At 41.9% G+C, this 16,585-nt stretch overlaps 1 protein-coding gene across 2 annotated transcripts in view; it reads right to left on the bottom strand.

The window, feature by feature from the left end:
* Positions 1-16,585, bottom strand: part of SLC44A1 (solute carrier family 44 member 1) — a 1,740,232-nt gene that overhangs the window by 110,120 nt on the left and 1,613,527 nt on the right. Inside the window, exon 15 of one of the 2 annotated variants that reach the window (XM_044061030.1) lies at positions 4,976-5,062. In XM_044061030.1, the coding sequence (XP_043916965.1) occupies positions 4,976-5,062 (87 nt within the window). Of the gene's footprint in view, positions 1-4,468; positions 5,063-16,585 lie in introns of those variants that run through there. The other variant, XM_044061029.1, reaches the window with a different exon arrangement.

Genomic DNA, 16,585 nt, shown 5'->3' with positions numbered 1-16,585 from the left:
CCTCCAAAAGGACAGCAGGAGTGCATCCTGCCAGCTCATTTGCTTTGACTGTGCTGCTAACTGATGACTCTTGGTGCCACTGTCTATGGTCCACAAACACATTTACATTGTACCGCTGCAAACAGGGGGTTATAGAAAGATGTGCCCTACTGCTTATTTAGCTGCATATGATAGACTAGTTACAGGACCACAGCAGAAGCTGTCTCACAACAGATAAACCAAGATGAGCTTCTACCCTGCAAGCGAAGCATCCATCACATCCGCACTTGTGATGGATATGGCTGTATGGATGGAACACCATCTAAAGATTAGAAGGGACTGTCCAGCAGTCCATGATGTGGAAACAAGTACGTCACAAGATGGACATCTTTATGTCCAAAAATCTGCAGCTCCTAGCTCCTCACAGTCCACTTTAACATCTACAACATCAAGTATGAAAATGATACCATAAAGTCACACAAGAGTCTGAATGCAGACTTATGCTATATTTTCACAGGCACTCCTCAAAGAAAAAGAATGACAATGGATAGTACCCTTCTTTGTGATGATAAAAGTAACCCTTGGAAATGGAATCAGAAAGAAAATCTTACAATTTACAGTCAATCCCCAGAGCTGCAACAGCGGAAGATGCAAGTCTAGAGATGTCACCAATAAATCTTTTTATGGAGTCACCAGCAGCTAGTCATGCAGGCATGGGGACATGTGCAGCTCTTTCTTCTGTAGGTCTGAATTCACCAAGGCCAGCAGCTTTATGAAATGTCTGGGTGCAACAGACGCAGTACTCTAGAGGGAGAGTGGATCCCAACAAGTGTGTATGCTAGGAGTCTGCTTTGCAGGAGCCAGGCAATAATGTGCCAGTAGACATCCATCTAATCACACAACATCAACAAGGGGCCACTATCAGCAGAAGCACGACTCAGTAGTGATCCAGTATCTGCAATATGCTGCACCTGTTGAAGATGAGGCTTAATATGGGACAGAAGCTTTTAGACTCTTTCAGAACTATGATGGAGAAAGACTTGAACCTTTAAAACCTCATTCCAGTGTTTGAGGATAGCCTCTATAGTCCCACCAAGAAGTACAGTCTGACTCTGTCCAAAAGCTCTGAAAGGATAGCTTGGTTTCACAGCACATCCTTTTCTTGGGTATGACACACCAGCTCAAAAGTCAGGGCAATGAGTATGACTATAAGACAATGGGTGGTGCAGTGGAGCAGTGGTTAACATTGTTGCCTCACAGCAAGAGGTTCTCTGGTTCCATTCTCGACTGGGGTGCCTTCTGTGCAGAGTCTACATGTCCTCCCTGCATTTGCATGGGTTTCCTCTGGGTGCTCCGGTTTTCTCCCACATTCCAAAGACATGTCTGCAGCGTCTCTCCCCAGCCTTCCACTGAAAATAGGCGCTGTCCTAGTTGGACTTTCATGGTCAACCAATATTAAATAAATAAGCAAACGGTCCTTTGAGATTCCTCTCCTTGCTGCAAAAAAGTCAGAGAACCTCTCCACAAACCTAGTTTGTCTGGTGGACAGCAGGCTCATCCTCTGACGACTTAGCTAACACCAATGGAGAAAAAAATAGCACAGATATGACAGGTCTCTCCTTAGTCTGGTAGAGGCTTCTGCTTGGTGGGTAGGCCTGGCCTACAAAAAGAAGTGAGGGAACATAAGGATCCTTTCCACAAGGAAAGTTGCTGCTTTTTCTTTAAGATGTTACTGGCTAAGTGCTGGGACGGCTGAACCAATGAGGCATCCCACTTAAACCTGGTACTAAGAATTGACTCTGTATCATAGGGCAGTCTCAATTAGGCCACACTATGAAGCCACATGCCTGAGCCTGCCGCCACCACAACTGATAGTATGAGTTGCAGGAAAGCTTGCAGTAGCCACAGAGTCTGAATCTTGACTCAGAAAAGGCTGAAAGCTTTTCAAGTACCTGTTTAATTAGACAGAACATGGTTATGTAATAAACAGCTGAGGGCCCTGAACTCCAGTGTGACAAAGCAGTAAATTCTCTTGTCAATTCTGTCTTAAAGCTTTGACTCCTTGTATAGTAGTAAGTGTCAAAATGGTATGTACTCTGGGTACCCTGAGATGTCTGGTCAGGATCTCACCATTCAGCTGTGTGCTAACAAAATGTATATATACACATTGATAATAGCCAGAGAAGCAAAGACTGGTTGCTTTCAGGCTGCATAAATGGCACCTTTAATGGCAGGCTCCACCACACATTCACTCATGTACTTCTGCAGGAAACAAAATCTATAGTGGACTTCATGAGTCACTAGGTTTCTGTAAAGTAAGGTGACAGTCCACAGAGGAACTAGAAGATGTAAAGAACTAAACATCCTTGCATGTTTCACAGATGTTGCCTCTAAACTTATTAAAAAAACGAGGGGCAACATTCTCACAATACTCCTCCAGGAGGAACTGCATGGATAGCATGTAGATATGCATCTCTGACAGGCATGTTCTGAGTGTTAGGTGACAGGGAGCCAATGCTGGAAGAGTGTCTGATGACAGCAGAGTGAGAACATTAGAATCCACAAGCCAGGTGTTGGTGACAGGCCATGCTTCCTACGGATGCAATCTCAAACTCATGAAGCGGCCCCATCTGATTTTAGACTTCTGTCTGAAGTCTGGATCCTGATCCACTGTCAAAGGAATATTCTGAAAACCCTGCCCTTCTGGGTCCTTGGGTCACATATGGCCAGCAGGAGAAATGGGATCATAATCCTTGATCATAAGCCCAAATGAACCCTGCCCGGAAAGTCAGGGGAATGATCTCAAAGGCCAGACTGATACTGAATCTGTGAAACACCCTCTGGTATCCTTCTCAAGATGGGAGACATGGGTGTACGTTCTCCACGCCCCCTCTCATCTGGCAAGGAACAGGATATTGCCAGCACAAAACTTCACCAAGTAAGGGTGAGTTTGCAACACTCACAGGACAGGCCAGATCAACAATGGAGTTTGTTTCATAAGTGCGTGACCTGGGCATCTGGCAATGTTTAGGAAAAAGCCTAGATTTGTGCACAAGACTCTCGTACCAATTCCCATGATGAACACTTTTGACACTGGCATCTTCCAGATGGTGACGTATATATATATATATATATATATATCTATATATATATATATATATATATATATATATAAAAACCTTATAGTAGCGTTTCGCTTCTTATTTGATGACCAAAAACACTCTGAAGACATAAGTGGTTTAACCATAGAACACATGAACTGTTAATGATACAGATCTGGATTCTGGATCAAGAGCAGAACTGGCCAAGTACAGAACAGCTGGCAGGCTATGGGGCTATGCTCACTCTTTCACTGCGATCTGAGATTTTAATTATTTATTTAACATTTGGTTACCGGGAAAGTCCGACTTGGAAAGAAGCCAATTTTCAGCAGAGGCCAGGGAGAAATGCTCCAGATGCATGTCTTTGAATATCAAAGAGGGTTACACAGTATAGGACATATGCATCCCAAGAATGGAAGCTTCAGGAAAAAGCATGCTGAAAAACAACGAATAAAGGATGAATCTAAATCTATTTCCATCTGAGAGGGAGCTTGATGAAAGATCATGTTATACGGGAAGTAATTAAGACAAGGTAAAGTTACCAGTAATCTTTAAGAATACCACAAGTTACTAATACCTTTCACACGCACAAATAAAAATACGGTTGTCAGAATACACAAAGTTTTCAACAATCACTGTCTGAAATGTTGGGACCCACTAGAGTGAGTCCTGAAATATGTAGAAGGAATGGCTGAAAGACTGGACTTACATAAATGAAGTCCAAGATGCCATTTTAAAGTATATTCCCTTTTCTGCAAGGTACAGTGATCTAAGAATTGGTATATATAAGTTTGGGGTGTGTAAGGAGCTTGACTCCCATCCAAAGAAGTTTAAGGGAGAAGAGCAATTTTCGAAATTTGCTATTATCCTGTGTTTTTGGTCTTTTGTTTTGGCTTGCTGGCACTCAACATTTTGAATGCTGACATAGCAGTAGGAAGCTGCTTTGAACTGAACTATCCAGCAGGATAACCTAAAGCTACAAATTCTTGATGAGTCTCAACAATTTGTCTCGGACATTATTAGACAGCAGATGGACTGAGCATTTCTAAATGAGGTTATACAAACAGAATTTACAATATTTCTTTACATGTAAAAATAAAACTTGCATTAAGAATGAGCTCAGCAAATGATTTATAAATCTACATTACCTTGCAGTTGGCTTAGCTTTAGATGTGGTTAATTATGCAGGTACAATACATGTAAGCATGAGGAGATCCAGTACAAATAAGTAATAAATCAAGAGCTTCCCAACATGCATAAGCAGGTTAATAATTCACTAAAATGTTATCAAATAAACTGGCAGATATTAGAAAGGATTAGTGACTCAGTAAATTGTGAGAAGGCAAATGAAAACATGCAACACCATACATTTATTATCACTCATATGAAAGAGAAAGTTTCCAGTTTTGGGCACAGCAGGAGAAGATCCACTTTTTTTCTACAAAAGTTATAGTATTTCTTCAGTATGTAAAATGCATACATTAAAATCTTTCTTGGTTTAATTTTATTTAGAATTAGGTGTACTGTACCAATGTACTTAAATCAAGACAGTGTACTTACTAGGTTAGTGTAAAATGTGACAGCAGTACCAAGCAGTTACCACCCAGTACAATGTGCCAGGTTATATGGGCTAAAGCAGCAGCCTCCTCTGTCCAATAATTTTTATTAAAAGGATAATGCCCCTTTCAGCTTACTTTCACAGAAGATGGTCGAAGAACAGAAATAAACTCTGCCAGCCAGGTGATAGGCAAATACAAAAGCAAGAAAAGCAGAATATCTTGGGTGATACAGAGAACAAAAGCCTCCCCTGATGAAGCCCAGTCTGTGAGGACAGAGACAGACAGGAAGTAAAAATTAAACTCCTGTAGAGCAGATGACTCCTCACTGGCACCTACCATTGGCTTCAGTTCCCTGCCATCTGCTCGTGTGCCTCGTCCACCACTCAAGTTTTTCATTGACTTTCTACTGCTCTCCACAAATTCCTAAAAAGAAAAACAAGAAAACAAAAATACATTTATTAAGAGACTGATAAGAGTCATTTAAGGGACTGCAATAGTAGTTGAAGCAAATGTCGCAGCTTTACTGAGTCAATTCCACTATCAAACGCAAAGTGCTAATCTTTACATTTACTCAGATGATGCAGTTTAAACCAAATTAAATGACTACAGCATGGTTTGAAACATGTCTTATGTTAAATACTAAGCAACTTTCTTAGTGAATGAAAATACCACAGAAACAATTAGAAGTAACAATTCTGAACCAGTCTTTTATGGAATAGTTTGTGTCTTTTACCGACATTTCACCATCATAACAAAAAGCATTTTCTCACCCAAAATTATAAACAGCATGTGTCTTCCTACTATTCCCATAAAAAAAAAAAAAAAATGAACCTAGACATTTTTGTGAGCATGTCTGTATGTAAATATACCCCTCCCCCCACCAATAGCAGTTCAGTTCATCTGCTGGAAATGGCAGAGGGGAATGAGTGCGAGCAGCAGACTGACAATTTCAAGGGTGGGACTCAATTAGGGAGAATGAGTGTGACCCCATCACCACCATCTGCTGCAGGAAGTAGCATACAGGAATAAGTGCTGCTAATTTAAAGTGAAGGAAGGCTGAGAAACAGATGATCAGGATTAGCTGGACATCGGCTGCTGGAAATTATTGGAGGGCTGCTCTAATGCTTTGTGTGTGTGCGCTCAGTTCTTCTAACCAGAAGACTAGAAGAGTGAGAGAGTTAAAATGTGTGTTTATTACATGAGTACCGTTTAGTTAACTGACTTGCTCAGTCACACAATAGGTGTAAAGTATCAAGTCCTCTTTGGCTGCAGGTGGCAGCTCATTAAGAGATAAGGGCCTTAATCCACTGCACCAACTGTCAGACATTCACACACATCTTTACTTGCTGAAAAATCACAGAAGGTTAAATGGCAAGGAGGTTTACAGTCAGACAATAATGCTAGTCATTACAATTTCATAGTTTTTGTGGCTCACAAAATGCATGTTGATGCAAAACCTGTTCAGCTAACTTTTTAAATGCATTAGTCTATTCTTATCTGTGTCCAGTTTTGCATAACATCTCTGCTTTTATGATTTATGCTCTGTTCCTTTTTAACTTCGTTTTTTGGTAAATAACTGCTGATTAAAGTCAGTCACTAATGCCAGTCATTACAGTTTCATAGCTTTTATTGTTCAGTAAATACATGCCAATGCAACACTTATTGTTCTGTTAAAGCTTTGAATGATTTGAAGTTATCTAGCACTTAAGGCTGTGCGACATTAATGCAGTGTGCTTCCCATAAAGTACAGAGTTTGAATCTTTTCACCTCCATTTGCCTACTGTGGGACTTCAATCAAGTTGCAATTTATGGTCACATCTGTGTTTGTGTGTATTAACAGTTACTTCCTGCATCTCACTATATCACTCATAACTTATGAATTAGCATAGCGGGTTAATGCTGATGTTTCCTTTGTCAAGGGTGTGGTATGAATCCTTCCCTTCCTCCTTCTACCTTAATCTGGCATTTGGCCCAGAGTGTTAAGGCTATGAGCTGTAGTTCCTGTGGTATAGGATTTGATCTCCTCAGCCCTCATTTGGCTACTATGCCACCTTGAGCAAGTCACTTAACCAGACAATGCTTTGGGCCTATGGGCTAGGCTCCTCAATGTTCCCCTACATTGCAACCTAGTAAGTACCTATGAATTAGAGTAGTTATAGTGTAAAGGAAGGAAACTGACTGCAGTAAACATGAGCATCATCATACAAGCCATGTCCTTTAGGTGCAATGCTTGGTCTTCTTGTTTTTAATATTTTAACTAAGAATTAATTTTTAATTTGGCTTGTGTTTTGCAGGCATACAGGTGTTAAATACACTGTACTTGGGCAACAACAGTTTGTCTAGCAATTAGCTGTTAAAGAGATGCTTCCTGTGGTACAAGGTTTGATTCCCTCAGCTTTCATTTGTCTTCTGTAGGACTCTGATTAAGTTACTTCACCAGACAGTACTCCTGGGCAGCTCCTGAAAAGGGACACTTGTGTCCAGTGGGCTGTCCAGGCTATTAGGAAATGCACTTTTGAATTCCTGCACCCTTCACTTAGCCGCTAATTAGTACTTCACTATATGCTACTTAAGTATGAATCCCAACACATTTCTTGTAGTTTAATGAGTTGCCAGATGTGTTTTGACAAAATGCGAGTTTTGAGGGAAGAAGTGTTTACTGTTTCTCATACTAAATCCGTTTTCAAGGTGAGATTGTTTTGTTTAGAAAATGTCTGTCAGTATTTTTGTTGTCAACTTTGAAATAAAAATTTTAAATGAAATCCAGATCTCCGTGATAACTGTAAAGTAAAGAAAATAGTGTGCAGACAGGTTTGAGCAAAGTTTTATTGTAAATGGGGAGATACGATCAATTAATTTGATAGTGGGATGACTGGGCAGGAGCCTACCTAGTTCATTACTCTGCATACGGGCCAATTTGACCATTGCTTTTGCAAGGAAGAGTGGGCAAATATTGCCAAGTCAAGATGTGCCATGCTGATAGACTCCTACCCAAGAAGACTGAATGCTAATGCTTCAACAAAGTATTAGTTTAAAGGTGTCCACACACAACAAAGTATTAGTTTAAGGGTGTGCATACTTATGCAACCAGCGTATTGTACATTTTTTTATTTTTTATACTTTTTCCCCCCAACAGATTTGTTTTTCAATTGAATTGTACAGGTTATAGGTCATATTAAAGATGGGAAAAGTTTTGAAATTATTTATTGTGGTCTCATTTTTTATATCACAAAAACCTGGCATTTTAACAGGGCTGTGTAAACTTTTTATATCCACTGTATGTGTGTATGTATGTGTGTATGTATATATATATATATATATATATATATATATATATATATATATATATATTAAATGTACAGATACATTTTATATGTAGATAGATACACACATGCACAAGAAGTAAAAAAAAAAAATACAGCAATTTATTTTTCGTGCAGACATGCATCATTTCATGATCGAGCAGGTAATACAGGTCAAATGGAACACAGTTAATCACAGGATCAGGACAGTGTATATGCAACTCTAAAGGTAATGTTAAAAATACATTTGATATAGAAAGCAGTTAAAACCTGGCAGGAAAGAATTAGGCAAACCAAACAAGTATATAAGACACAATTTTTGAACAAAGTTGGTCAAACTTTCTAAAAAAAATGAGTTGAATACAGAAATGTTTGAAATAAGAACATGTCTACAATAAAACATGCTGATCTGGATAAATAGTTCAAGAACAACCTGCACTTTAAAAGAAAAACCGATATACAATAAGACACAGAAGCTTGTTTTGAACAGATGAGACAATGGCACAGCTTTAACTTTCAAGATGGCATCTGAGTGAGCAGTATGTAGATTAGAGTTCCCATAGTGAGAAAAACGAGAAATTGTTTAAAAAAAAAAGCCAGTGTGTATCATCTGTTTGGGCAAAATTTTGGTTACTGGCTAGTAAATACACAGCCTGGGTGTCAGCAAAGATATTTGACAAAAGTGAAAACTGACCACAAAAGAAAGAGGGTGGCAGCTCTCCTAGGAAGAACCTCATAGAATTCAGCAAAAATCAGTTCAACTTGCAGTTAGTAACAGGAGTAGGCTTCCAGTAATTTTTTGGAAAAATAAATCAAATGTACTTAGTAGGACACTGGATGAATATATAACGGTAAATGAGAGAAGGCTAGAAAAAATAGGAGTTTTATGTACCCATTCAAATAAGCTGATAAAACTGTAGAAATCAAAGACTGAAATGAAGGAAAGACCATCTGAATGTGAGGCTTCTAGGGAACAAGTTTCAAAAATTGCAGTTAAAACTCAAAGCATGCATAGAAAACTAAAGTTTTTGGTACATCAGAGAAACTGGAAAGAGAAGACTGTATTAATTCTATGAAAGTATAAATAAAGCAACTGAATGGATGTTCCACAGCACATTTGGTTAATGAGAGGGCACGTCACATATATGCACCAAATCTAACCATCAGATAGCAGCTGAGATCTAAATTAGTAAATATACAATCATACCAGAAGAAAAATCTGGTCCTGCATTTTTATCCCTGCAAAAGGGGGATGTCAAGGTGCAGGTGTGAGATTCAAGTTGATACTACATCTGTCGTCAGAAAGTACAGTTGTGTAGGTAAACATAGCATAACAGTACGTTTGAAGGATGACTGCTGCAGAAGCCTTTTTATATGGGTTATATCCTGCCAAAGATATAACAGCTGGCCAGCTTCCAAAGCTTCATAGCACCCTCTATACATGAAGTGTCAAGCAGCTCGAGCTAAGCTAATTGAAAGACAAGTTTGGGCGCCAAGTCCTTTCCTGCCAACAGAGAGAGTGAAGCTGAGCCTGAAAAGGACAATGCTAGGAAGAACAAAAAAATAAATAACCACACCCTGGCTGAGGGAGGGAGCAGCTACTGCAGTAGTAATAATTCAAGCAGCTACTGTTATGGTAACTTTACTTACACATCTGTACTATGTTCATCATACTGATCACTACTGCAGTAGCCTTAACTATACGGGTAGATTACCCTAGCTTACTACATTTGGGAGATAGAGGGATAACATTACAGGAGCCACAGGTGAATGGTATTTGCAAAACCTGATCTAGACCTGGAGAAGGAATCAAGCTTATAGTGCTTTGTAAATGTAGGTAGAGAAGACTAAGTTACTTCTTCTAGAACATTTCTAGAATCCAACTCTTTCAAAAAAGCCACAGATGAAGCCAAGGCAGGGGTAGAGTGGGTCTTGACACAGCCTGGAATAGTTTTGTTGTGGTGAGTAGAACAATAGGTTACCATTTTGAAATAGTTTGTTTTGCCAGAGGTTGCCCTTTCTTCTTATCTTCACAAGGAAGAACAAATGATCCAAAGATCTGAACAATTTAGTTCTGCCAAGATAATACCACAATTGTCTGTGGACATCTGAAGTATGGAGTATCCTTTCTCCTTTATTTTGGGGCTCAGGAAAGAAAACAGGGAGGTGCATAGTTTGGCTTAAAGTAAATTTGGATACCATTTTAAAGCATAAAAGAAGGATTAGTTCTCAAATAAACCCTGAGATATGGTTGTCTCACCATAAGAGCAAGCAATTCAGATACTCTTCTTGCAAAGGTCAGAGCAATCAGTAAAACTGTTTTCCATGTTAAGAATCTCAAGTTAGCCAGGTTAGATGGTTCAAGTGAAGCAAGTGTTAACTTTTCTAACACAATTAAGATCTCAAGGAGGGGTCAATGGTTTTCTTGGAGGCCACTTATGCAAAACCCCTTTCAAAAACATTTTGATACAAGACTGCATTGAAAGAGGAAGATCCATGAGCAGACAAGATAAAATGGCTGATAAATGAACCTTGACATAGAAGTAAGAAAGAGCACGTAATAGTAACTCACACAAATATTGTAAAACCATAGAACAACCAGTCCTGAATGGGTATTGAGTATGTTGTTGGCACGAACTACAAAACTTTTTTAATTTGCTAATATATTATTTTCCTAGCAGTAGCTTTTCTATCCTCCATTAGTATCTGCTGCACATCCTCAGTAAAGAGGTGTCCAACAAGAATTAAGACCCTATTATCTGGACAGTCAATAGAGCTTGACTGGCGACTGTGAGGAAACTTGTGGTAACTGCCCCTGGCTATTTCCAAAAGAAGGGAGAAAGTACAGTTGTGTACACTTACCATAAATATAGATGTTCAAGTGTATTCACTGTTTTAGTCATCACCTGTGGGTTATCCATACTGTGGTAGCCCTCGGCTGGCCCGAATACCAGAATCAATGTTTTTCTGCATCGCCTGCTGTCACTTGCTGGCTGACGTCAGGTGATCAGTGCTATAAAGGAAGGCAGCCAACGTCATTACATCAGTTTTTCTTGCCCTAACCAGTCAGAGGCCCAAGTAAATAAGGTGAAGTGGTCCTGGTGGTGAAAAGCCACTCGTAGAAACGTATGTCTCCCTAAAGAAAGATAATATAAGGGGGAAGGAGGGTGGGAAACCAGGACTGCAACAGTGAATATACTCGAACATCTACATTTATGGTAAGTGTACACAACTGTACTATGTTCTTCGTGTTTCACTGTTGCAATAAAGGTAGGTGGTAATGTTTGGTAAAGAGATGGACAGAAGTCCAGGTGGCAGCTTCCAGGATGTCCTTGGTGGGATCTCCTTTGAGGAATGCTGTGGAAGTGGACGCTGCCCTAGTGGAATGGGTTCGAATAGACCTGGGGGGTCCCATACAGACTGTAGCAGAAATGGATACAGTGTAATATCCATTTGGAAATGGTCTGTTTGGAAAAGGTTTTCCCCTGCGCCCCTGGGGCAAAGCTGACAAGAAGTTGGTCTGTTTTCCTGAAGGGTTTAGTATGGTCTAGATAGTATCTGAGCTGTCTGTACATGTCTAGTGAGTGTAGAATTCTTTCCCTCTTGTTTTGAGGATTAGGAAAGAAGGTGGGAAGATGCATGGCCTAGCTGAGAGTTACATCAGACACCACCTTGGGCATAAAGGAGGGATTGGTCCTCAGGGAGACCCTGTCTGCATGGAAGATGATGAAGGGCTCAATGGCCATCAGCGCCTGTAGCTCTGAAACCCTTCTGCCTGAAGTGATAGCTAGGAGAACAGCAGTCTTCCATGAAGCAGCAGGTTCGAAAGGAGGTAAAGTAAGTTTTTCCAAAACATAATTCATGTCCCAGGCTGGAGTGGGTGGCCTTCTGGGAGTTCTGATATTAGAAGCCCCTCTGAGGAATTGGTTAATCAAAGGATGTGAAAACAAGGGCTGTTCTGTATCAAAATGAGCTGAAATGGCCGAGGCATGGATTTTAATAGAGAAGGAGAGGCTATTATTACGAAGCTCCGCTAGGTAGTCCAGAATAAGAGGGATGGAGAGCTATTCCCCCCCTCTGGACTGGCTCCAGGAGCAGAATCTTTTCCATTTTCCTGCATAGGATTTTCTGGTGCTGGGCGTTCTGGCCTCTGTGATGATGTCTAGGACCTGTTTGTTTAACAGGGGCCCCTTGTTTGCCTTTAGAGTATAAGCCGTGCTGATAGGTTGAGAGTCTGCAGGTGTGGGTGCAGCATCCCCCCCCCCCCGAGTTAAGAGGTCTGAGAACAGGGGAAGCTGCCTGGGAGACTGTAAGGTCAGGCTGCACAGTAAGGGGTACCAATGTTGCCTGGGCCAGTCCGGAGCAATGAGGATGGCCTTTGGCCTCTCCTCTCTTATTTTGATCAGAACCTTGGGGATAAGAGGCAGAGGAGGGAATGCGTACACAAAAAGGGTATTCCAGGGGAAGGTCAAGGCATCCACCTTCCAGGCTAAGTGGTGGTACTCCCTGGTACAGAATTTTTTCAGCTGATGGTTGGGATGAGAAGCAAAAAGGTCCACCTCTGGAGTCCCCCATGCCTGAGTGATTTGCAGAAAGATTTTTCTGTGGAGTTTATTTATTTTACATTTGTTTACCGAGAAAGTCCGACTGGAACTAGGTCCATTTACAGTGGAGGCCCGGGGAGAAAAGCTCCACATCATACAATTTTATATAGTGGTATATACACAATCAAAAGATATTTCATACAACAGTTTGTTCCAGGCAGGCTTACTTTACACATAGTGGACCCTGGATGTTGGTATTTGGGGAAAAAAACACACACATTGACTGATACAATCAAAGAGACATCTCACATGTTGCCATTCGTGGGGGTCCAGAAGGTTTCTGCTTAAGTGGTCTGCCAGGGTGTTGTTGATCCCTGGTAGGTATTGTGCTATCAGATGTAGTCCCATGGATGAGGCTGTCAGCCACAGGTTCATGGCTAGCCTGCACAGAGTGTAAGATTGGGTCCCTCCCTGTTTGTTGATGTACCACATTACTGTGGTGTTATCTGTTTTGATAAGGAGAACCCCCTGGCTTGAGATGGGGTTTGAAGGATGTCAGAGCCTTTTGTACTGCCATAATTTCCTTCTGGTTGATGTGTAAGGGAAGGTGCTGTGCATCCCAAAGTCCTTGGGTGCATCTGTCTTCTAGGTGAGCGCCTCATGCTATGTCTGAGGCGTTGGTGGTAATGGTTTGCCCAGTTGGGCTGAGGGTGAAGGGAAGACCCTTGTTCTGGGCACAGAGGCCACTGCCAACCAGAGAAACTCAGCCCTTATACAGGGTATCAGAGGTAGAGAGGTCTCTAAAGGTTGAAAGTGCTGACACCAAAGGTTCTTTAGGTACCACTGAATTTTTCTCATATGAATCCTGGCCAGAGGAATTAGAAGGAAGGAGGTTGCCATGTACCAAAGGCTTGCAGGAACTTCCTCGCAGTGAGGTGACTTCAGGAATCCAGCTATGTAAAATAGAGAGACAGGAAGTTCCGTTTCTCTGGGGACAGGAAGGCCATTTGGGATGCTGTATCCAGCAGAGCTCCCAAGAAAATGATCTCCCTGGAGGGAGTTTGCTTTGATTTCTTCTTGTTGATGGTGTACCCTAAGGAGGTTAGGAGGGTTTTGATAAAGAGGATGTCCTTGAGGAGCTTTTCTTTGCACTCTACCTGAATGAGGCAGTCATCCAGGTAAGGGTAAATTTGTACATTATTCTGTCTGCAAGAGGCTATGGCCGAGGCTAAGTATTTGGTGAATACCCTGGGAGCAGTAGATAAGCCAAAGGGTAGCGCAGAGACATGTAAGTGTTGTCAGCCTGCTCTGAAGCAAAGGAATTTTCTGCAGGATTCCCTTATGGGAATGTGGAAGTAAGCATCTTTTATGTCTAGGGTAACTAACCAAGCATTTTCTGTCAGCATAGGCAGTAGCTGCTGCAAAGTTAGCATTTTGAATTTGGGGACCACCAGGAAGGTGTTCAGAATGGAAAGATCCAGGATGGGGCACCAGGTGCCCTCCTTTCTGGGAACAAGGAATAGTCTGGAATAAAAGCCTTTGCCCGTTTGATCTGAGGGGACAGGTTCTACTGCCCATTGGGATATGAGAGTTTGGACTTGTTTCAATGCCTCTGCCCATTGATTTGGAGGTAGGTCTGGGTACTGTCTTCGAATTGGGAGCTCGTTGAAGGAGAATTTGTATCCCTGAGAAATGATCTTTAAGACTCATTGGTCCTTGGTTACCGAAAACCACTTCTTTTGCAAAGGGAGAACCTTCCTCCTAGTTTTTGGTGAGTAAAAAGAGGGCAGAGGTGGAAGGAGTCACCGAGCGTTTTTGCCATACAGGGATGGCTTAGAACTCCCTGCCTTTGGAGCAGAAGTGGTCCACTGTTTGGTTCTCTGTTGTCCCTGGGATAGGAGTCTGGGTGGTCTTACCCCTGCGGGGCTTACCTTGCCCCTGTCTGCTAGGTGCAGGAAAGGACCAGTGTTTTGAGGGAAAGTTCCTGCTGAACCTAGGAGGTTGTACCTGAAGAAAATCTTTTACTGTTTGCATAGATTTTGTTTTGTCTTCCATCTTTTTAAGCACCTCTTCTGTTTTTTCTTCAAACAAGCGGTCCTTATCCAAAGGTGCATCAAGTAATTTAGATTTGACATGATCAGGGAGAGGTTGTTCCTTCAACCATGCATGTCTCCTAATGACGGATCCTGACACTGCTGCCCTGCTTGAGGCTTCTAGGCTGTCATATTTGCAGTGTAAAGAGCGTTTAGCCACTTGACAAGTAGAGTGCAGTAAATCTGCTAGCTCTTTCAAATTGGCACAGCCAGGAAAGTTAGAAATCCTTTGGTTTTAAAAGTTCCAAAGTGTGTTGTTGATATTTTAAGATGTGGAACAGACAGTTGAGTGCCCTGATAGCTAAGGTTGCAAAGATGTATACTTTTTTACCCCATCTGTCTAGAGCTCTGGTGTCCTTGTCAGAAGAAGTAGGATTCTTTGCAGAGCTATACTTAGCTCCTTTTGGTCCCTGTGTAATAACCTTCGGGTCTGCAGCAGGATTTCTGTACAGGTATTTGTGAGAGTCCGGTACTCTGTAGTACCCGTCAGGTTTTCTGCGAGCAGGCGGGAGGGCTTCAGGAGTTAAGCTGGATTCATGGAAGACATCATTAACCTTCTCTAAGATAGGGGGGATGGCAAAGGGTCTGTGTTGGGGCAGGTCTAGAAACTCTCCTAGTCTTTTCTTAGACTGAGGGAAGTCCTGAGATTCCCAGTGGAAATGTTCCCTGAGGGTGTGAAGGGTTTCCCCAAAGAAAATATCTTCTGGTGGGGAGGCAGAAGGAATGGATTCCTCTGCATCTGAATCCTCATAAGCAGTAAGAGGTTGTTGTTCCGCTTCTAAATCTGAATAATCCGACTCCTCAGAATCCTGTTCCGTCATGTCAGGGGAAGGGTCTCTTTTCCTTTTAGAAGGGGTGGCCTGAGTACCCCTGATAAAGGTGATAAGATCCTCCGTCATTTTAAGGATATGAGCTTGGGGTGGTGGAGTAGGGATAAAATGGTGGCTGTTGGTAATTTTCTTAGGAGTGGCCCTGCTTCTAGGCCTAAGAGTATCCATCGGTTTGAGAGAAACGGTAGATGGAGGAAAGGACAATGGTTTTAGTCTAGATTCGGTAGTGCGAAAGATCTCCTTGGAAGCTGGTGCCTGCGTCGCGGCTCTGAACCCATCCAATGCAGAGACAACCAAAGGCTAGGAAGACGAAGATTTCTGTGGCATACCGGACTCTGAAAGGGTTTCAATAGAGGCCTGCGAAGGTATTGTATCGGGCATCAGGGACTGCAAGGGCACCTCAATGAATTCCAGAGAACTGATGACCTGCTTAACGGTGGAGTCGTTGGAAGGTTTGGCCTTGTGTGATCTATCTCTATCTTTATCCTTACATTTTTTTTGGAATGTCTATGGATTGTTGACTGACAGATGACATTTCAGAAAACAAAGAAGGAAGACGAAAATATCTGGCTACAAAAAGAGCTCCACGATGAATAGCTCTCACTTTACAGAGGGCACAGAACCGGCAACGGTGAACATCGTGGTCTGGGCCTAAACAAGTGACGCACTAAGAGAGGAAGTCTCGGTGTGGTATTTGCTTTCCACAGATGAGACAATTGTTAACTTTTTTAGACATCGGTTAGTGCAAGAAAAAAGGTCCCCAATGGGGTACTTAGCTTTAGACGTTTTCAGCTGTGATTTGAAATCTGGAAGCAACCAACCGGCACACTTGCGAAATGCTTCTGCTACGGGCTCCATGGCAAGAAAAACTGATGTAATGATGTCTGCTGCCTTCCTTTACAGCACTGATGACCTGACGTCAGCCAGCAAGCGACAGCAGCAGACGAAGAAAAACATTGACTTTGGTATTTGGGCCGGCCGGAGGCTCCCACAGCAGGGATAACCCACAGGTGATGACTGCAACAGTGAAACACGAACATCCATGGTTGCCCAGTCCAAAAGGGAGTCACCCCGTTGATTTTGGGGGATTCCTTCTGAATCTTTAGACATATCGTGGGATATTAGTGCAAAAGATGGAAAAGCTTACAGCAACTTTCCTGTCCAAGGAAAAGAAAAG

Source organism: Protopterus annectens, chromosome 2.part0, assembly GCF_019279795.1.
Source record: "Protopterus annectens isolate FY-2018-M chromosome 2.part0, PAN1.0, whole genome shotgun sequence".
In the NCBI taxonomy this organism is placed as follows: Eukaryota; Metazoa; Chordata; order Ceratodontiformes; family Protopteridae; genus Protopterus; species Protopterus annectens.
The sequence above is the reverse complement of the archived record's forward strand: the minus strand, read 5'-3'. Positions and strand labels throughout refer to the sequence as shown.